The 22,728-nt window shown below is 40.2% G+C and overlaps 1 protein-coding gene across 3 annotated transcripts in view; it reads right to left on the minus strand.

Moving 5' to 3' along the window:
- Window positions 1-22,728, minus strand: part of rgs7a (regulator of G protein signaling 7a) — a 54,325-nt gene that overhangs the window by 22,809 nt on the left and 8,788 nt on the right. For 2 of the 3 annotated variants that reach the window (XM_023289763.3, XM_023289762.3), the window contains exon 3: window positions 1,270-1,366. In XM_023289763.3, the coding sequence (XP_023145531.1) occupies window positions 1,270-1,366 (97 nt within the window). Of the gene's footprint in view, window positions 1-1,269; window positions 1,367-22,728 lie in introns of those variants that run through there. The other variant, XM_055018360.1, reaches the window with a different exon arrangement.

Here is a 22,728-nt window from a genome sequence, read left to right on the forward strand (position 1 = left end):
ATCAGTGCTTTTTTTTTTTTTTTTTACAAATTGTAGGTCTAAATGGTGCCAACATAAAGTGGACATAAAGGCAGAGTGTTATAATATTGCAGAAGAGTCCACATCCACTTGAAAACTTTCACATTTGGCGCTACTTTTGCTCCACAATGAGTCCAGGATTGAAATATGCTGTACAGAGCTTGACAAAAAATATTGTGATACATGTGATTGTGATGTTGCATTTATATACGTTGACTAAGCGTTATTGGGGTGGTGCAGTGGAAGGTTCTGGGTTTAAACCTTGCTGTGTGAAGTTTGCATATTCTCCCAGTGCCTGTGTGGGTTTTCTGCAAGTTCTCTTCCCCCCACAGTCCAAAGACATGAATGATAGGTTAATTGGTGATTCTAAATTGGCCTTAGCCGTGAGCGTGAGCATGCATCCTTATGTGCATGTATAGTAGCGTAATTAGGTGAAGGTACATTCTGTAGATGATGAGCAACAGAGCTACAAATACAGGCTTGTGCTGCAGCTCTGTTATGTTACTGCAAACACAACCAGTGTAGCTGTTTGGTAGCCGTGCTGATGGCATAATATCCATCAAAATGACAGCACAGAGATGAATCTGAGTTGACGCTGATTACACAGATGTAAAATTAATCAGTAGAGCCTGCCCTGTTTTTTTAAACCACACACTGTGTAGTAGACTTGAGATTGAAAAACCTAAAAAAGGATAACACTTTAGCCTCCCTCTTTTATGCCCAAAGCATTTTTCATTTTTTTCCATGAGCGTCACTAAAGCTAAAGTTAGTGCTTTAAATTTATCTGTGTTCACATTGAGTTGTTCTCTGCCACTGTTCATCACTTTAGCATCATCTTAGCCACCCATGACAGAAGCTCCTGGATATGTAACTGGTCGTGACGAGCCAAGTGATGGTGACCAGTGGTGGTTTTGGCATTGCAGAGGCCCTGAGGCAAAGCTATACATAGAGGGAGATTAAACCCAATTTCTGAACTTACAGAAAATCTAAGAATTCTTATCTATCCTGGATGGCAAAATATATATATAATGTAATTTAAAATGAACAGGAGACTTTTATAGATGCTTTGTAATTCATCATGATTTCAGTTTAAAGTGTACTGTTTATTAGAAGAATATAAGAATAAGAATATAAGAATATAATACAAGAATAGAAGAAGAAGAAGAAGCTGCAGAAGCTGCAGAAGAAGAAGAAGAAGAAGCTGCAGAAGCTGCAGAAGGAGAAGAAGAAGAAGCAGAAGAAGCTGCTTACCTGAAAAAACACTGGGGATCTTGGTGAGAAAACTTTTCACTGTTCGGATGGGGATGCCATTTTTCTCGTCCTGCATGCGTGCTATTACTTCCTCCATCTGGACAACACGGCAACAGTAGAAGAAGAAGATGAGAGAGGAGGTTAGTAAGTGGAAACTGTGTGCGAGCAACATGACAGAAAGTGGTAAACAGTTCTGAACAGGTTCCTGTGTGGTGCAGCCATGTCTCCAGGGGGATACAGAGCAAGCCAACCAAGTTGGTGACTAACAATCACGGCTGTCAGATTTCTGCCTCTCTTCCGACAGTTCTCCCTGATTTATGTCATTTGTCACATCAAACCACCAGTAAGCTGCACTTATTGAATTCTGCAACAGCTATTGAATTTTAAAAGTAGCAATGAAGTTTCGAGTTATTATCCATCGGGGTCTATTTATGCCCGGAAAAAGCCACACATTTGAATTTTGCATGGACAAAATTTACAATGTCACTTTAAAGTCACTTTATTAGACACAAATGTTTCATTTTGACTGAGTTAGGACTGAACCAAAATCTGCAGGGAGGAATGACATGAGCAAGCGAACAGTCACACACGGCCATACATGCAAACACACAAACATCTGCACAAACGGCTGAGACGGAAATGTGCTGGGAGTTGTCTCAAGGGCCCGGCAGGGCAACACAAGGCAACCATGTTTCCAAGAACACACAGAAGGGAGCAAAGCTGAGAGCAGAGCTCTGCCCTGATAGGTGAGGCAGCTCAGATGCGAAGCGATCTCCCCGAACTCCTCCCACACAGTAAAAACATACACACGAAAAACATGTACCCAGAGTTCACCATTCCAGTAACACACTGATATATTCTGCACAAACAGAAAAATAACTCAAATGTGTTTATATACCTTCAGCTCTCTGTGCTTTGAGGCATTCACTGAAGATAGGAAATGTTTTCAGTCGGTGATTCTGTCAAAGTTTGTCCATTTTAACAGATGTAGCACAGCCAGTTAATGATGTCATTATTTCTGGAAAAATGTGAACATTTAGGACTTTGCTGCCTGTCAGTGGTAACACTGCACTAATACTGTAGCAGTCTGGAATGCATTCTGTTCCCGTACCTGGGGCTTGACCTTGCGATTTTTTTCAATCAAATGTTTTTTAATGAACTTCTTAACTCAATTTTCAACCTCACAGTGAAAGGAAGCCATATCCAGTGAAAATGGGTCATGTGATGTGTCCTAAGTAGGGAGATTTTTTTCTTTTTGCAAAGGAGTAACAATATCCATCATTAAACATCCAGCGCACGTCGTGTAAGACAAAGTTGCCCTTTTAATTGGTTTTAAATAGAACATTTCTCTGGCTATCTTTAGCTGGAAATTGATGTTAATTTTTTTTTCCCCCAGCAACGTGCCCTAGAGACAAAATGAGGTCAAAACAACAAGGGATCCAATAGAGATACCTAGGTGTTTTGTTGTGTTGCGTGGAGGTGTTTAAAAGTTGTGCTCTTGTTTTAGAAGGTTTCCTTTTTATCAGATTGTAACAAATTGTTTAGTCTGCAGTGTGTGGATGCTGTGAAGGTGACTTACCCTGCATCATCCCCCTAAATTTTGTTTCCTCTCCATCATTTATATGACAAACACACAACTTATCAGCGCAGCCCATCTGGGAAAGGCAATCTGAATGCAGCCGCTTCCATTTCATACAATGGAGGTTTTATGGGGGTGAAAATGAATTTCTTGGCCATATTGGTGAGAAAGCCATAGTTCTTCTTATGAGAAAGCCGGGTTTGATGTGCAAATGTGCAACCACTTGGGTTTGGCAGTTCATGAGCCAGGACTGTAGCATGATGTTATAATGAAAGCTTGTAGCTAGTCAAATCCCCTGAAGCTAAAAATCATCCCAGTTAGTGAATGGAGCCTAATTGACAATGATGGAGCACAGGCAAATACTGTAACTAAAGGGCTGCTGGAGGAGGCCAGCGAGACCAAGAGAGGGAGAAATGAAGAGGTAAAAAAAAAAAAAAAAAACACACTGAATTGATGTCAAAAATACGTCTTTTCAGATTATTTCAGTCTGTTCTGTTAATCTCTTTCTCCCACAGATGTGTTGCATGAGTCAGGCCCATAGATCTGCCTCTACAAATGCTTCCTTGGTAATTCACCCGTGTGAATCATCACCTTTAGCACAATAAAATTAGTTATAAAACAGCTTAAATCTCTCGCACAAATATCACGATCTGAGTTATAAAACCTGTCCTAGCTGTTGTTTATTATTGGATTTGTCTTGTTCCTACATGTAACCGACCGCTTCAGAGAAGCCCCAATGTCAAACCAATGACATACTGATATTTTCACCAGCAGGAGTCTAAATACACCACAATCCACCGCAGCAACTAGACAGGTTTTATTTTAGATTAGGGAAACAGCTGCAATCATAAACTTTGACTGCTTTAATTCTGTTTTTATAACTGCTACTTATCCTGGGGAAGGTGAGATGCCGCTGGCTGAATTAATGGACACAAGGCAAGTTGGAAAAAAGGTTGGAGGTGCAGATTATATTCATCACAACATAATAGAAACTGTTGAACCTCAGAAAATGTAGCATCTAAGTGGTTAAATATCAAAGGCTGGAGCTATTTCTTAGGTTTTAGTTAGACAGGAAAGAGACATTCCGATAAAGATATGAGTTGAATTTCAGTAGGAAACTCAGCCAAGCTAAAATCAAACCATTTAGTATCATTATATAATTCAAGGTGCAAAGCTGTAGCATCTGAAACTGCGGCACAAGAAAATTACCAGCATTTGTAGGATCTATTTGAGTGTTGCATGCCTCGTTCCTTTTGTTGTATTTTTACACGTCCCTCTAAATTAATCCCAGTTGTTTGCAACTCGTCCCTTTTGAACAACTGTGCCTTATAACACCTCCTTCTCTATATATTTCTCTTTGGCTCACTGTCTTTCTCTGAGAGTTTAGCTGCGACCGTGAGACAGAGCAAACAGGGACAGCAGCAACAGTGATCAATACTTCACACACTCTCTCCTATCTCTGCAAACCCTCACCGCCTACACATGGTAAAATGCCACCAGCGTGAATATTCAGGATCTAAAGCTCTTGAAGTCGGGATGCTCTCTGGCTTCATGTTGCGAGGAAGAGAGGAAAGTCGTTTCCCACAAGAGAGAAAGAGAGAGAGCAAGAGTCTCTCTCTCCGACTCTCTCTCTTTCTCTGTCCCCCACCCACCCATCCACCCACCCAGAGCTGTCTGACTGCGTCTCTGCAGCCTCTTAACAGATAAGAGTGAGTGTTTTGGCTGCACAGTGTGAATCATTGAATAATGATGGCACAGGACTCAGTACATATGAAGTGACTAACAAAAGCTCCGGATATAAGCACATACTGAGCTTCAGCACACGGCTTCAAACACTTCAAAGGCTATCAGTGAGGGCACTCAGGGTGCAATCAGAATGTTCAGAAGCGCCATTTGGAGCAAGGGAAAAAAAAGACATTTCAAACTGGGTTTGTAAATCAATGCTGCCCTCTTAGATTTCTTTTTAGCTACTGTTAAGTGCACCAAGTCCACTTATTTGATAGGCCATCTCTGAGAAAAGTGAGTCGATGAAAGGATCGGTTATTAGTAAGGTTCTATTGTGGGCACATCAGCAAGGTGGGAGGTTTTTAGGGGTGAATTTTATCAATTTTACTGTATCTAATAAAATAGTTCATTTGAGGGTATCTTTATTAGTTACCACAGCAAGAAAGAAAAGAATCTAGAAAAGATGCTGTTTCAGTGCATTGGTGATGATGCTGCAGGATGGAAATCATGAACTATGGATCCATCTCTTTAGTACCTTTAGCACCAAAAGCGTAATCAACATAACTTGGCCTAGTTATTATATTCTGAAACAGTCCTTTTGACAGCTTTAAGTTACTTACAGTCCAAGGACTACGCTGTGCATAGGGGTGAGATGATGGTAGGTGAATAGACTGCCCAAGGAAACATGACTCAAAATTGCTGCAAACTTCTATGACCTTGACATTTGAAGTGAGCTCTGCATTCGAGCCATTCATTTGTTGACTGTGCTACAAACCCACAAGTTGCATGAAATGTTTTCAACCCGCAGTGAGTGATTGTTATTCGTCTCCAGCACTGACCTAGATTTAAGTGATGGAAAGAAAGCCTCAGTACTCGATGAACTCAAACTTAACTTTCAAACAGTCTTAATTAGAACATCATTACCCACATAAGCTTTAAATCCCTTCGACAGTCTTATGTTTATTAGCGAGCGAACAACCCATGAAGATTTATTTTTAATAAAGAAGATGATGCCTATTAACGAAATGAAACTTGGAAGCACACCTGTGCAGCTGCTGAATTCTAAGGGTGAATTTTTAAAGAGATCCGATGCGGTCTTTCAAAGCGCACTTCATCAAATGTCTTGTCATTCAATTGGAAACTCATCTAGAGTTCATTCCAGTCTCTGCCTGTCTGTGCAGATGTAAAAATCTCGCTAACTGTGTTGCTGAGGAAATTAAAAGCTCTCCTATTCTCCTTGGTCTTGTCTCCGCTCTCACTTCTGCCCCCCTCTCTCGGTCTGCGCTGTGATAAGTGAATGTTACTGCATCAGACGTATGGGGAGAACGGTATTACCTTGAAAGTGTTATCTGAGGGCAAGCGTGTCTACATGGAGAGAACAGACATTCCCATCCAACTCTGCATCGCACAAATATGTTCTCACACAACATAGATGATCACATGCGTCACAGACACACACACACACACACACACACACACACATACACGCAGGGCTCAGATATTCCCATCACTTCACGACACGCAGAACATGCCGCTATTATCAGTCACACTGCAAGAGCATATGCACTCACAGAATTCAGAGCCCCACACACACACACACACACACACACACACACCTATTATGAAAGCTTCTGAACCCAGAAGGTAGGGATTATTATATTTTAAAAAGCGCAACATCAAAATAGGTGAGCAACCCAGTTAAAGTGTGGCTGCCTAAGGCGCTGTGAGAGCAGCCTGAGTAGAACCTGTGGCTATATAGCATGACAGCTCTACTAGATAAAACAGTCTTTGCAGTTGGTTGATCTCATTTCCTTCTGAACTGCAGTCCTTGGCTTCATGAATGAGGCAGAATCTGTGGTGGAGGCTGAGAGATAATATTTCTCCTTTTTTTAGCCTCCAAAAACCAGCAGTGGTTTCCAAAAAAAGTCCAACACGCAATATCAAATCCAAGGTTAATAACTGCCTAAAAAGCATTACCCTAATCATTATATTGCTCTGAAACAAATTCAACATAGCACAAATTCACTTTGTGGTTTTTTGGTGGGACTTTTTAATAGGATCAATATTAATACAAGAAAAAAACACACACAAAAAAAAACAGGTTTACACTACAGCTGCATTAAATCAAACTGAAACGCTATGGCACCACAAATGAAAACACATCTCTGCTGGACAGGCTGGGGCATTTGCATATTGAGCAAATCCAAAAACACAATGTTCTTTATGCCATACTGTGGGGAATATGGGCAGGCCACAATGCAGGCGAAGCATGCTGTTAAGAATTTCTCAAACAATCATACTTCCAGTGCCGTTTCTTAATGGCTACAAAGAACAGTAATTTTGGGCACGACTGGAAAGTGTCAGGTTAAGCAATGATTATAATAGCTCAAGTAACTGGCCATTGTTCTCTGACACGAACCAAGAATTGTTAGCCGTAGCTGGCTAAATGCAAACCAAGTTAGTCAGGCACTTCAGATCACTTGGGCATTGGAAATAAAATTACCCTGCAGATAGGTGAGGGAAGTTGTTGAGCTCACGCTGACAAGGTTGTTGAACAGATGCCATGAATCTAAAGGCTCTCTGAGGTTACCGTACGAGTTACCACAGCAACACAGACTGGGACCACAATCACAAGGACATCTTTGGCAGCTTGCCATCACTCATTCATAAGAGAGAAAGGAAGACGGTGGTTGTAGGGGTAGCGTGGGGGAGAGGGGCTTCCGGTGTGAAGGATGGTACATCATGTCTTACAACAGAGTTATAATTTTGTTGGTGTTTGTTAATAATTCCAAAAAATTGTTTTAGGACGTAGCATTATTACTTCAGTACCTGACATTTCATAACACGATTAATATTATTGTACATGTGTAATATCTGAATTGCCCATTTATAAGCTGTTATTTCCATTATCGATCAATCTAGCGATTCCATTTGTTGATTAACTCTTTGAACTCCAAGCATTTTCTGGGTGTTTTTTCTCTTGTCATTTTTATTCACTCTGGGCTCATTTTTTATTGCAATATAAAGTCCTGCATCTTTATTTAAACATGTATCACAATCATGGCTAGAAGTGCACAAAGTTGTGATGCCATAAGTCATGAAAAAGACATTTATTTTATAATAAATTTAAAAACCTGGCCTCCACATGTACAACACTTTTCCGAGTGCCCACAGGTGTTACTAGTACTGGATAAAATATAGTAACTCTACACACTATAGATACTTTCCTACATACATTTTTAGTTTGTTTCTATAATTGTCCCCCATCTGCTCTGTGTAAACACAGCCTGCAGCTCAATCCAGTTCAGCTGAAAAGTTTCTGACTTCTTGTCACGTGAATGTTCATCACAGCTGAGTCATTAATGGATTAATGGTTGCGCTGACGAGTGCAGAATTTTTTGTTTTCACACAATCTGGTTTATACGAATGATATTTTTTTTAGAGACTTTAAAGGAGACTCGTAGAATAAAGTTAGTTTGATGAAATATCACAATTTTAAGCATAGATTTGGATCAATTTCCTAAAAAAAAGTGACATGTCACAGATGAGGAGTTCAAAGACCACGAGAACGACGATTCTTTCTGTTTTTACAGTTTCTACCTTGGATAAATGGTACTATTTTGGCAATTTCTTTTGCATTTCAATCCCATTGGCAAATCGGGGGGTTTAGAGATTTAACAGATCAATGGTTCGACCTACACAATGTATTTCTTTGTCTGACCAACAGTCTGAAACTGTTTGCGCTGACAAAAAGCAGAGACAGCAGAAAATCTTCACATTTATGAAACCAGATGTAGGAAGCACAGTACTATGTAACGATTGCTTAAAAGTGTACAAATATTGTACGATTAATAAATCATCAAAATAGTGGGAATTGTTTCAGCACTACTTTACCACATCGCATCACCCATTGAGCACTAGAGCACATTAACCACAGAGCACTCCGGGTCATGTAGTGGAAAATAGGTCAAGACCAGTTCTTGACCTGGGCGCTACCTGATTGGTTACACATCAGGCCTGTCACCACTGAAGGATAACTGTTGAAAAGCTCTCTTTTAATTAAACAGATGTAAAGCATGGGAAAACAAAGGGATTTTAGCCCAATTTTGTCTTTGAGCTTGTTTTTTCTAAATGATGATGCTAGAATTGTTATTTTTACTACAAATGTACATCAATCATGCATAACATTATGACCACCTGCCTAATATTGTGTTGGTTCCCTTTATGCTACTAGAACTCCTCTAGCCCAGTGGGGCATGGACAGAGGACCTCTGGGGATGTCTTGTGACAATGGGATGGTGGCAGTGAATTCTGTGGGTCCTGTGGGCTGCAGGTTAGGACCTGTCTAGATCAAGCTTATCCTGACACATCCCATGGATGCTCAGTAAGATTCAGATCTGGGAAGTGTGGAACCCGGGTGAACAACTTAGCTCTGTCATGTTTACCGGGCCACTCTTGAGCAGTTTTTGCAGTGTCGGGGTGCATTGTCCTGCTGAGGGTGGCCACTGGCATCAAGGACTGCTGTTGCCATTGGAGAGAGGGGGTTGGAGGGTTGCTTGACCTGCAATGTTTAGGTGGGTGGTACATGTCAAGCATCCACTTGAATGTCAGGACTCAGAGTTTCCCAGCAGAACGTTGCATTATGACAAGATGATCGCTGTTATTCACGCCACCTGTCAGTGGTCAGAATGTTGTGGCTGATCGTTGTACATCAGTTATCTGTCTCCTTGATTGCTAATAATCAGGATCGTTATTGGCCTTGAAAAACCATTTTGGTCGACGCCCAATGAAATAAGCCTGATGTGTAATGGGAAAAAAAGCACCAAGCCCCCCCAAAAATCCCCCTTTTTCACCTTGGCATCAGATGGTCTGTTCACATTTAATCTGACATGAAGCATCCCATTTATTATCTGTTTAGTTTTAAATGAATTTCTCAACCTCAGTCTTGTGTTTCTTCCTCATGTTCTTATTTTGCATTTTTATTGTCCCTTTCACACTTTTCTCTATTCAATTCTCATAGGTGTGCTGATTGGAGATCTCAGATGGAGAACGGACAACAGTCTGTTTCGCAGCAGGCAAGGATCACATAATGTGAAGAACAGATGCCCAGGTGAGAACACTGCCCGGAGTGAAGGTAATTACTGCATCCAAGATGAAGGTGTATTTCTTCACTCTGTGAGAACCAGCGATTAGCCTTTTAATAACATCTGCAGTTTGGTGCTCAATAAGCTTTGCTTTTGATTGTTTCCATTAGTACAGTTCTGCCTTTGTGTACACAATCAAGCTCCATTGAGCCATCAATCAAACGTGAGCATCTGTTTCTTTGAATGTCACAGTAGTGTTTCACACTTGAGGATGTTTTCTCACTCTGCACATTTGTTCCCTCCATCTTCTTTATTCTTCATTGCATGCCATCTGCAATAACATCACATCCTAGAACATGCAGACGTAAAGACCCTGAGGATGCAAAGTGCTTTGTTGCCATTTGCAGCTCGTATCTTTATCATTTCAGCAAACTGCAAAGATCCATGAATTTTTTAGATGAGAATTATTCCCTCTCTCTCTCCCCCTCTCACTCCTAATATCATTAATGTGTTTCATAATGTACCAGTTGGTGGTGCACTGCTTTGTCCTTTATTTCCATAATGGAGGACTGTGATAAGAAAAACCTGATGCCACTTTAAAACAGTCCTGCTCACAGCAGCAGTATTATAATAAGCAAGCCCTGATGGACACTGAAGGACAGATGGCTGTCTTACAACAGACTTTGATTTATTTGGATGATTACAAACGAACGTTGTCGACCATGATGCCTCCTCAGCTTTGAAATGCTCCTCAAGGTGTGACTGAGAGCCTGTTAATGGCTTGATCTGATCTGGTCTGATTTGCTAATGGATTAAAGTGAGACTGATGTTTGCAGGCAAACAAGCAGATCTTTGATTCCCCATGTGGAGTTATTGACTTGGGGTTACCTGAGTGGCATGTTGTTGTGTTGTTATCTGTGTGCTCAAATATAGTACTTTTTTTCTTTCCAAGCGCTACTTGTAAGCCAAAAGTTTTTTTCTTATAAAGGAATGATAATGTGAATAATTCATTATATGACTCAATGAATTGAAGTAAATCAAGCAAATCTGAATCAAACTGAATTCTGGATTAGGTTTTGCAGGTACTGCAGGTGCCCTGCTCAGGTTTCTTGTAAACAAACATAAGGTACATTTACATTGTGTTACTCATCAAAACACATTGACTGTATGCCTAAATTCAAACAAGCACACATTGAGTGCATTTCCTTCCACATAAAATATCTGCAAGTCAATTTTTTTTTAGGATTTTAGATCTAACATTAATTTCATTCCTCTTCTTTTGTTGTGTGACTTTGCTGATTCATTGCTGCAACATTGGTAATTGGTAATGGTTGGGTCATGAAATAAAGCTCAATATGAAGAATTTGCCAAAATAAATCTCTTAATATATAGTATCATCAGGTCCTGAAAAGAAAATCTCACAATGAATGTTAAAAATAACATGCCATATGTAATATATTTAAAATTTTCTTTACTCTTTTTTGTACCTTCTGCCACTTCTTATGTACGAGCAAGTCAGTTTATCCACTCACCGTTGGTCATGAGCTCTAAGTAATGACCCAATGAATGATATTAGTGAAAGGGTGAAGAGCTCAGACATCCAGAGGGAGCTCACAGTAGGGTCACTGCTATTTTGTGTCAAAAGGAACCAGCTCAGGTGGTTCAGGCATCTGATTAGGACGCCTCCTGGGTGATTTTCTGGGCCATTTGGGAGGACATCCCAGGGTAGGCGCAGAACTCACTGGAGGGATTATATATCCCATCTGGCCTTGGAATGCCTTGGGATCCTCCAGAGGGAACTGGAAAATGTTGCAGGGAGGAGGGCCTCAGTTGGGAATGCCCTGTTTACCCTGTTTTGAGCCAGGCTATTCGACTATGTTTAAAATTACATCTGTTTATAGTTGATCCAAATGGCTACACTGGAAATTTTAGTAAAAAGCCTTAAAGTGAATGGAAAGATCATCATTTCATTCTGAGATATTCTCCCCAGCACCACACTAATTCATTGGGCTGTACACATACAAAGTGTCACAAACAGTCATCAACAAATTAAAAAAGGGAGCTACAATGAAAAATGCAATGCTCAATTCTTCTCTCGCTTCTACACAGCCAGCCAATCATGGCATGAAGTAGGTGTGAATGTTAGATTGTCTGTTTGGAAAGTTACAGATAATGGCTTCCAATCAGCATACAAGGAGGAGATGTTTGCCTTCACTATATGACCATTCGACAAGCAGTTCAGACACATCATAAATCCCACTTAAATCCGCTCAAGGAATGACGGAAAGTCTGCACGGTTAGTCAAGTTTCTCTAATTCTTCCCATCTTGTCCCTCTAAATGACAAATGGTTTCACACCCAGACTTCAAGTGAGTCTGTTCCAAACAGCTATAAACACTTTTGTCTTCAGACAAGTCTGGATGAGACGCCAAATGAACTAGTTTGTTTTGAGCAGTGGCACCTTTAGTCTCAGACACATAACTCTCCTCCTGTTACCCACCGGTAATAATGTGAGCTCTTTTTTTTTTTTTTAGAAGGATAATAGAATTTATGAAATATAGATGTTACCATGGTCACAGTATTGTAAAGTCACACAAGACTGAATCTCTGGAGGTCAGTTTTTGCTTCAAGATGTCACCAGATACAGATATAGACCAGAACTAATGGCCATCATTAATGATGTCTTGTGAAACTCCCTAACCTCACAAACAAATGTTTATCCACAGTGCTGAACACACAATCCTCTTGACTCTAGTTTATTCAGAAACTAATTTCAGTAGATTGTCTGTAAGTTTCCAGGCTGAAAATGAGAATCAAAGACTATTAACAGCCCAGAGAGTGGTGTCCTCATCTGATCTAGTGTTGAAGGTTTCTGAGTGAAAGAAAGAACCACCAGTCACCTGTTTTACAACCTTTTGGATGTTTGTTAGACTAATTTTTACTAGAGCCTTGTCAGACCTGACTTAGCAAAGTGAAAATATGCATGATTTTGAAAGGCTAATAATCTTAGTTTCCCTTGTTGAAGTTTCAGGAAAACTAAAGTAGTGTTTTCTGGTAACACTAATCATGTCCATTTACAGTCCTGCTTCAGAAACATTAAAAGTCTTTCATAATGTACTACTTCTCCATTGTCTCCCTCCTTGCTGGAAATCTAATAATACAGACTCATTGGTAAAGCAGTCCTGTGCACAAAAGCAGAAGCAGCAGTTGATGTTTTGTCATCTGCTTTGATGGACAGCTGGTATTATCGCTGTTTCTCTCCGAACACTTTCCAGATGGTTGCTAACAGATCCATCCACAATGCACGTCTTTACAGTATTTTCCATCAAGTTCTGCCGCTTTCTACAACTCATGGCCTCCTTCCTCCTCATCTCCCCAGAGAATCATCATCTGTGGCATATGGCTGCAGAAAGATGTTCAATATTTCCCCAGACTCCTCAACGTCTCTCTCCCCGAGGGACAAACCCTCTACTAGAGAGAAACAGACAAGCATTGAATCATGGATGAGAGGTAGTCAAAGCCAGCTATGCTGCCTCCCTGGAAAAAAACACAAGCATTTATCCTCGTTTGACATTGCCACTGTTAATGCAGTTCTTGCTCCAATTTTGCCAGCCAGTGGGTTTCTGCCATCTCATGCTTTATGCAAACACAGCACATTTTAGAGTATTATACAATTCCTGAAGGACTGTAATATAGTCTTATGTTCCAGGGCTGATTAAAGCGCTATGTGATGACTTTTCCTTAATAAAATATTAACTTTTAATTTTATAACCATTGTAATTGACTCTTAGAGGATGTAAAAACTCTCTTTTGTTTAATATCAAACGATGCAGAATTTCTGACCCATCTTATGGTATCTTGGCACATAATTATAGCTTTCATCAGGAAGAGCTGTTTTCTGGAGTTTTTTCTAACTAACAGATGAGATAGGAATTATTGATGCTTTTTTTGCATGTGTTTCTCTAATCTGAACAAACGGAATAGTGTACTACGAAGCGAGATTAATGGGTTAGAGACGTATTTTGAGCTTAAAACCAGAATTTATGTGACTCACATGATGCATCAAATTGAGCCCAATGAAGAAAGCGTGGATTAACAAAGAAAGTTTATGACCGCCTCAACGATACCCCTGATCAGAACGTGAGGTTTTGTCTAGCAAGCTAACTCAAAGAAAGCCTGACTGTTTTGAACTTGCCAGGTAATACACCCCTCTAATTGGTTTATTTTCCAAAAAAATGAAGCGTGACAGACTGCAGTTTCAATTTCTGACCTTTTGTTCAGGGCAGTAGTATCAGCCAAGAGCTTTACCAATATTTCTTTTAAATATAAAACCCGCTCAGTGGTTAGTTGTTTCAGTTTTACAGCCTGCACATTTAGCGTTTGTTCACTCTCTATGGCTACAAAGAGGTAGACAAAGTCAGCAACTGAAATAGTGGATCATCTAGCAGCTGAAGAGCCAGATATTTACCAAAAATAAAGCTAAAATTACACTTACATAACCTTAAATAAATGTTAACATTGGTCTTTTGCATTTCATGTGAAAATAGGTGACTGTGTACTAACACATTTTCCATAATAATTCAGCATAATAGGCTAATGCTGCAGCTACACTTGTTCCACTGGGGATATTCTCGATTATACATTTATTTAATCCCTGTATCTCATCTTTGTGCTGTTACAGAAACTGTAGTAAATCTAGCAGCAACTTCAGCAATTCTAGCAGCACAGCAACTTTGGTATTAGTGGTAATAGTGAGTTTGTAGCAGACTGGAGTAAGAACAGGGTCAGTAATGATGACACCACTATAAAACTGTTTGCCCTTTTACAGTATTTGCTGAAATGCAATTATGTGCCTGATACAGCTGACCCAGGGCTCCCACGCTCAAACACACACTCATTTGTCCGGTATCATTTCTGTTTTATGGTGTTATCTTTATTGGTTTGAATTCATCTCATCACTGTTGTGCATCAGTTTTGATGTAGTACTCCTGGAGCTCGACCTTCATTTTTCAGTCTACATTTTAGTAGTTTTCTCTCTAACTCTGGTGTGATTTGGTGCTACCGGCTGATGGTAGGATTGTGTTCCCAGGGCAAGGCCTCTCTCTCTTTTTCTCTCTCTCTCTCTCTCCATCTCATTCTCTCACGCTCACCGTCTCCCTCTCACTCTCATCTTCTTGGTGGGCGGGTGGTGGGCGCGATGACTAAGCCAAGGTTAGCCATGTGCTAGAACATAATCCACTGAAAGCCCATATCCCTCCTGCCCACCTACCATGATTTCATCACTCAAACAGTGTGCTATCATAAATTAGTAGATAAAGGAGGAAGAAAAGCTGCACTACTTTCAGATGTCGTGTGCGAAAGTTTGAGCCAATTCATTTCATTGCAAATGTTTGCTAAAGGGTGTGCACACACTTCACCAAGCATCCTATCATCTATTGATCAGGCATACACACTAAACTGATTTATAATTCAATAAAATAGTAATAACCTGCTGTATTTTAAAGATGATGTGGTTATTTTAGCACTTATTTGTGATTAGCAATCTGCAGTTGTTGAAACTAAGGATTCACACTTAGGGGCACTTAATAATCATGCTTGTATTTTTGATGATTAAACAGTGCTATCAGGCCACGGGAATATTGTAGCGTTAAATGAAATCACTTCTATAGTTAATCCTTCATCACGGCAAGCCTGTTAGCAGCTTCCAAACTGTCTGGCATTACACTTGAGGAGTCTTATCATTGGGCACCAGAGAGGATGTTTACGTAGACGAAACAGAGAGACAAGGAAGAAGAGGTAAAGGATGAGAGGAAAACAGAGAAGGAGAAACAGGCGAGGGAGGCTGGGTATGGAAACAGAGACGCACTGGGAATAGAAAAAGAAGGGAGGATGCTGTCTATTTTTAGGTCCAGATAAAATGAGAAAGAGGGGGCCTCACTCCTCTCCTCCTCCGCCTGTCTCCATCCCCTCATATCCCACATTCCTCCTTGGCACGTGCAACAGACACTCAGGACGGCTGTATGTGCCCTGAATACCAATAAGAGAGAAGCAGCTGGATACTGGCAGGCTGACATTCTTCTGCCTTCTCCCGTCTGCAGAACAGAGACAAGGACTGGGCGTCTGACAGGACACGTACACATGCACACTTCAGAGGACACACCAGTCAGGACAGACAATAAACCGATAAGGGCAGACTGCTTGACGCAAGTGACACTTGAACTACGGAGCAATGAAGATGATGGACGATAGGCTTTGTTGAACCTTTCGAAGCCACAGAGTGATTCAGCCTGTCATCAGGTAGAAACCATTAATATGGTGATGCTTCATATGGATAGATAGAATACCTCACTAAATTAAATAGGGGTACGATTAAAACTTTATCACTGCAGGATTGTATGTAGACGATACATCATAACTGTCAAAAAGGGGTTGTCGTCTTTTCGGCTGTGCGCAGTTTCTCAGACTGGGATGCTGCAAATGAGACCACGGTAAAAACACATCTCCTCATTTCAAATATTCATGCAGGACAGCTTCATTAATGGCAAATCTTGTCATCCTCACTCTGACATATCCTCTCACTTGCTGCAATACCAGCTCTTTCATGTGCACAAAGGGCTCTGCTGACACAGGCAAGGGAAGCCAATATCAACAAATCAAATCTGTCCATTGCGTGGAATAGAGAGACACTTCCTGCCGTATTCAGATGCATTGTTAAAGCCGACCTTGTCTTCTTCCATTCTGCTCAAAGTTAGACAACAAATTTTATCTATTGTCCAGAGCAGGGATCTTGTGAACATGTATATTCTCTACCTGTGATGGGGCTATATTGGGACATAACAAACACTGTTATGTTCAGACAGTGATTTCCAGCTTGAGCAGAGACGAGGCGGAGAATCTGATATGCAGTATGTTGTAGTCACCAGTGGTGGACAAAGTAATCAGATCTTTGTTTGTGAAGCAAAAGTAGCAATAACAGTATAAAAAGGCGTGAAAGCAATATTTCAAATGGTGTATTAGTGTTAGAAGATACAGGTTGTGTGGTGTTGAATTGAATAAACTGTAATCTTACAGGTGTAGATGTTAAATCAGTCCCTCTATAAAACAAATATACATCTTATGCCGAACTGTATGAATAATATGACAGCACTAATTTTCTAATTTATTATGAAAACCATGTTCTTAAGTTGATATATTTTTCTGGAACAATTTTGCTTATTATCTTAGTTGCCAAATGCATACACTAATCAGGCATGGCATTATAACCACCTGCTTAATATTGTGCTAGTCCCCTTTATGTTGTCAAAAATGTTACGAACCATTGGGCATGGATAAGAGGACCTCTTAGGGTGTATTATGGGGTCTGGACCAGGACGTTGGCAGTGGATCCTTTAGGTACTCTGGGTTGTGCAGTGGGGCCTCCTGTTGATTCTTGATCAGAAAAGGGTCTAGGAAATTGGAAGGTCAAATCAGCATCTTGGGTGATTGTCATGTTCCTGATTGTTTGATGTTTTTGTGATGTGGTGGGGTGCATTTTCCTGCAAGAGTAGGCCAGTGGCATTTGGGGTTGTTATTTGCATGAAGGAGTGTGTTTGTTCTGGGACGATGTTTATTTTGGTTTCTAAGTCTCAACAACACAGATGCCAAACCCAAGGTTTTCCAGCAGAACACCACATAGTACCAATATGATCAATGTTATTCCTTTACCTGTCAGTGGCTTTAATGTTGTGGCTGATTAGCATATGTTCATGTGCATTCATGCATTTGTTGCATACCTGAGTGGCATTTTATTTCTTTTTTATATATACGTTTATATTTTATACATAAAACTTTGCCAGTGTCTGCAGTACATGGCTGTAAAAAAAAAAAAAAAAAAAAGTTTAAGTGAACTAAGAAACTGTAATCAACCCATTTGATCCAAATACAAAAGAGTTTTCAGAAAGACATAAAACAGTTTTAATTTTTAAATGGTTGGAGTAAACAGTACATACATTATGTGATTCTATAAGAACTACACTAACTGCAGGAACTGATTCTAGCTTTTCATCTAAAGTCATTTAAATATAGCTGTCAAACAAACACAATGCCGAAAAATAGAATTATATGCAATCTAAAATTAAATTATATCAGTTAAGTATAAATTACAGCACTTGAAGAAATGTACTTGAAGAAATGTGTTACTGCTAGTGATACCTTTCATCCTTTTATTATTTTACAGTCTATAATTGTCAGTAAAAGATGTATAAACTGAGTTTGCACTGCAGGCTGTCATGGACTGAGCAACACTCCTTCAAGTGTGCAGATGTTTGCTCACTCCGACGCACAGACTGGCAGAGGAATACACACACATAAACCCTCATGTTCTGTCACTTTGCTAGCTAAGGGTGTGCTGGACACATTGTTGAAGTGTCTGAGATAATAGCGTTTGACAGACCACTGGTGTGGTTGTCATGGGGATCCGATCAGAACAGCCATCGGCTACCGCGGCAGAAAACAAAACAGAGGGCAGGAGAAAGCACAACTGTTCCACACAGCACTGTCCGCAGGAATTTCATCTTTCAATTAGCAGATGAGACACTTTCAGGAGTCGCTGCATGAGAAACAATATGAGTAAAACAATGGTTACCAAGATAAGGGCTTCTACTGAAAGGCTTTCAGTAGCAGTTATGGAGTTGAACTTTCTAGCAGCTCCCTGTAGCTGCAAGGCACAAAGGTGCTTTGAGGTCAATGCTATCATCAGCATGCTAGCAGGTATGTTAACCATTGTAATTTAGTGAAATATTATGTGCTAAATAGCTTTAAATACAAGCTGAAGGGCACTCATTGCAATACTTTGAAATTCAAAATTTAAACCCTAGAATGTACATAGACATAAAACTTTTATACTTTTGTGACATTTTTCAAAAATTTCCTTTTTCATGTTGAAATTCAACATCAGTGAAGTTACCATATATGGTTCCTTGCCTGTTAGTGGTTAAAAAATAATTCCAAGAAATATATATATCATCACTTAGCACAACTACTCAACCGTAAAATGTGTGAGTTTCGTCAACTAACCATGGTTTTGATGATTCAACTGCAAATATCGAAGAGGACCGAGCTGCGGTCCGTCTTTTTCCAACTTCGGAGAAAAGAGAAAGTTTGATACGTTCCAGGCCTCTGCTGATTGGTCAAATGCCACTATGTAGAGTGCTGTAACGTAGAGTGATTGTCGCTGATTATCTGGGTGAAAGCCACATGCTTCTCGACCTCACTGAGAGGCGGGACCAACACCATATTTAATGTGTGCGGAAGTTATTCCATATGATCGATAAAGGGTTAAACACAAGTTTAGGTCAGTAAGTGTAGCTGCAGGTGATGAAAATGTCATTAGTTTGCAGGTATTTGATAATAAACTAAAGTATAAACAAGATTAAAGAGTTTGACCCAATGATTAGCTGGAAAGTTAGGGTCCTCATCTATCATACGGGGAATATAAATTTCTGCACACAATCTCAGGAAGAGCCGTCAAGCAGTATTTGAGATATATACAGACCTACAGACCACCATAGTCATTCACTGAATCATACACAACCATATGACAACCTCAGAATCTTCAAGTGTGTAGACTATATTAATATGCAACTCAATTAGCAGTTACATCTGTATATAGCTCAGAATAAAAAGACAAATTATCTTATTTGTGTACAATAAATGCCCGGACAAGTAAAAAAAATACTTAAAAATAATTTAATGTCATTTCTTCTACCAAGATTCTAATTTATCTCCTCATATTTGCACCTCCAGGTGTTAAAATACATTGGAAGAATGTAGGCTGCTTACTGCTTGCTTTCACAGTACAGTTTCTTATCTCCCTGTATTTACATCAAACAAAAATTCACACCTTAACTGCATACTCATGATATTTCTTGTAATAATGTAACATTTGCCAGCTTGATTATCAGATTGTAGATGCTAAAGCATTTGTTTTTGACATAAGGACGCTTTTGTTACAGCCAAAGTATCTCAGAATCTCACGCCGCAGTTGCAAGCAGTTTGTTTATGACTGGAAATCATTATTTTTGCTACATTTGGCAGTGAAAGGCACAAAAAAAGAAAGAAGCGGCAGCGGGCTGAGTCAAGATGGCGCCTGAGGTTTAAAGACTAGGATGTGCTGTGGATGGCTGTGCTTGCTAAGCTGAACTAATGGTGTGAAGCTGTGAGCCTCGGTAGGTTGCAGGTGGAAACTGCTCTGCACAATACACCCAGCAAGCTGAGAATGTGCATGTGTGTCTGATGAGCTCGGATGAGCACAGTTATAGACAAAGGTGTGTCTTAGTCTACTTTGGCAAATGAAAATGTACTTCTCAAACCTAAGAAAATGGACCCTTTGGAACAATTGTTTTTTGACTTGTATTATTTCGCTGGTATTGGATTTGCACATTGGCGCTCAGTCAAGGCAGGCTAATCACTGAGACATGATTGCTTCTGGGAGAACGACACCTCATTGTTGAGAGGGGCACCGAGCTGCAGGGGGACAATCATGCTGGCGCTCTCAGTTACAGTTCTAGTCAATTTGGATGGAAAATGCCACATCCAATGGTTGTTTGTTTAGAGAGAGTCCCCAATAAAGCTGTGAGTCACGAGTGAATCATTTCACACAGGAGGAGAGATGACTGTGCTCCAGCAAAGTCTAAATACATTCCTCTCTTTCTCTCTGTGTGAGGATAAAAGCTGACTGGAGTGGCATGGGCTCTGACTAGGGCTCTGATGACTTCAAAGGGAGGCGAGGGATGTGAGAGGAGGGGACAGGGAGACAGAGGTGGATGGACATTTTAGTGGTGGTGGGGGTGAGAGTGCAAATGTGTGTCAGGGACAGCGAGAGCCAGACAAAGGGAGAAAGTTAGTTTGATATTGGGAGTATATGAGGAACATCAAAGACCTGAAACTGAACAAAAGAGGGCATGGGAGCAGGAGGAGGGGAGGGAGGGGAATAAAAGAGACAGAAATGAGAGGGCAAAGTGTGAACACTGGAGCGAGAGACAGACAGTGATGGAAACTGGGATGAAAAAGTTGGGACTGAGAGAAATGTTTTCACAAGCCGACACAGGCAGCAAGAAAAGTGGAAGGATATTTTGCAGAAAAGCTACATTTTTTTTGCTCCAAGCTGCCAAAGTACACAGCAGAGAAGAGAGGTAACGCATGAAATGCTCTGCAGAGAAGATAACAAGATTTCTTATTTCTGTTTACTTTTGAAGACTCTCGACGTGCAAATATGATTTTAGCTTTGCCAATTATTTGAGGCCGCGGTGAAAGATACAGAGGATGTTTTGGAGAGCGGCATCCATCCAATTATTTCACTTGCATTTTGTAGAACGCTTTAGTGATGTAATCAAAAGATTTGAGGAGCACTGACATTTGCAAAAACAGCAGTTTAAGGAAATTAGTTGGGAGAGTCATAGTTCATATTTCACATAATGGCTCTGATGTTTGATTTAGAAACAAAAGATTTGTCACGACCAAAGTTGTAGCTACATTGCAAAAAAAACAGCAGTACATATTAGGATGACCATTCTGACCTGTAGGGAAGAAACAAAATGCTGCTGCTGTACCAATGAATCACTAGATGCAACCTGAATTTGAGATATTTGAGAGGCATAAATCTACAAAATGAGAAGCAGACGAGATGCCAAGTTTCTGCAGAAAACAGACACGACGTCTAATACAACAAGACATAGAGACAAGCAGGCAAGTGGGAATTTATACATTGTAGACGGTGTGTGGGAAGGAGCAAGCCTTCACCACAAACGACTGGGGAGTACATTAGAAGTAGAGACTGCAAACATGGACATGGTTTACATGCAGATGGTGTTTGTAGAGACGGACGGATGGACTTTTAAACAAGGAGGGAACAAGAACGTATCGATGTTTGGTACAGATGTATGGAAGTACAGGAAAGAATTCAGATAAAACTGTCAGTTTTAGTCCAAAACTTAGCATCTCTGGCCTCAATAAAAGCACCACTAAAGATGGCACAAGATTCACTCTCAACTCTGGCCTCCTTTAATCTTTTGCTAAATGTTGTGCTGAAATTAAATGACCAGACAGCGGCAATGCCTGAGTCAGCTTCTATCTTGGAGCCCAAGCTTCCTTAGACCGTTATATAACCCTAACAGACAGGACTAAAGACTCCAGCTGTGGCAGACATACACAGAGAGAAGAGCTTAGAGCAAGAAAAGCCGAAGTATCAGTTCACTGTCATCACAGAGCTCCCAAAACCATCACTTTGCATCAAGCTACATGGTGCTTGATTTTATGTACCAACTTATATTTTAAGAGTATAATTTGGTCTTATGTGATTTTGATCATATTTAGATGTAATTTAAGAGCAATAAGACTTCATGTTCCATGGCAACATTTAGTGCAAATGAAGAAAATAATCGCATTTGGATGGCCATGTGAGATTCCTTTGATGCCAGACACCCAGGATCAGTCAGTGCCTTTAGCTAGGGTTGCCTAAAATGAACCATGCTCGACTAAAAATCAATTTATTTTACCTCGTTCACATGCACATATGGGGATTTTTATATGCTGCAAGACGTATCATGAGCCAAATATGCAGTCAATGCTGTGATTGAACGTTTCTGCCAAGAAACTGCAGCGTAACAACAAGCAGCTTTCCACTGAAGGAACTCAGGACAGAGGGGAGGCCCCATGATCTGACCTTTCAGCTAATCTGGTTGCATTTGGCCACAACTTCAACTCCAGTTGTCCCAGAATCAGCAATTAGTAGCATCTCCAGTTCTATAAGCATATCAACACCCTCTTAAAATAATGGCCTAAGTCATTGCTTCAGGTTTTTCAGGAAACATAAAAAACTGAACCACACTACACTGAACCTTGACCGAGGCCATCATACTACAGGGGTAGAATCACATGATCTGTTCAACTGAGGATGTAGTCAGTTTTACCAGAAGTAGCCAGCATCATGAGGAGATAATTTTAGCCAAAAATAACTTTTGTCAAAAAATTACTTAAGCCATTATTTTAGGAAGGTAACAATATAGGAAATTACGTTGAGCCCATATGATGAATT

The sequence above is a fragment of the Amphiprion ocellaris genome, chromosome 16 (assembly GCF_022539595.1).
Source record: "Amphiprion ocellaris isolate individual 3 ecotype Okinawa chromosome 16, ASM2253959v1, whole genome shotgun sequence".
Taxonomy (NCBI): domain Eukaryota; kingdom Metazoa; phylum Chordata; class Actinopteri; family Pomacentridae; genus Amphiprion; species Amphiprion ocellaris.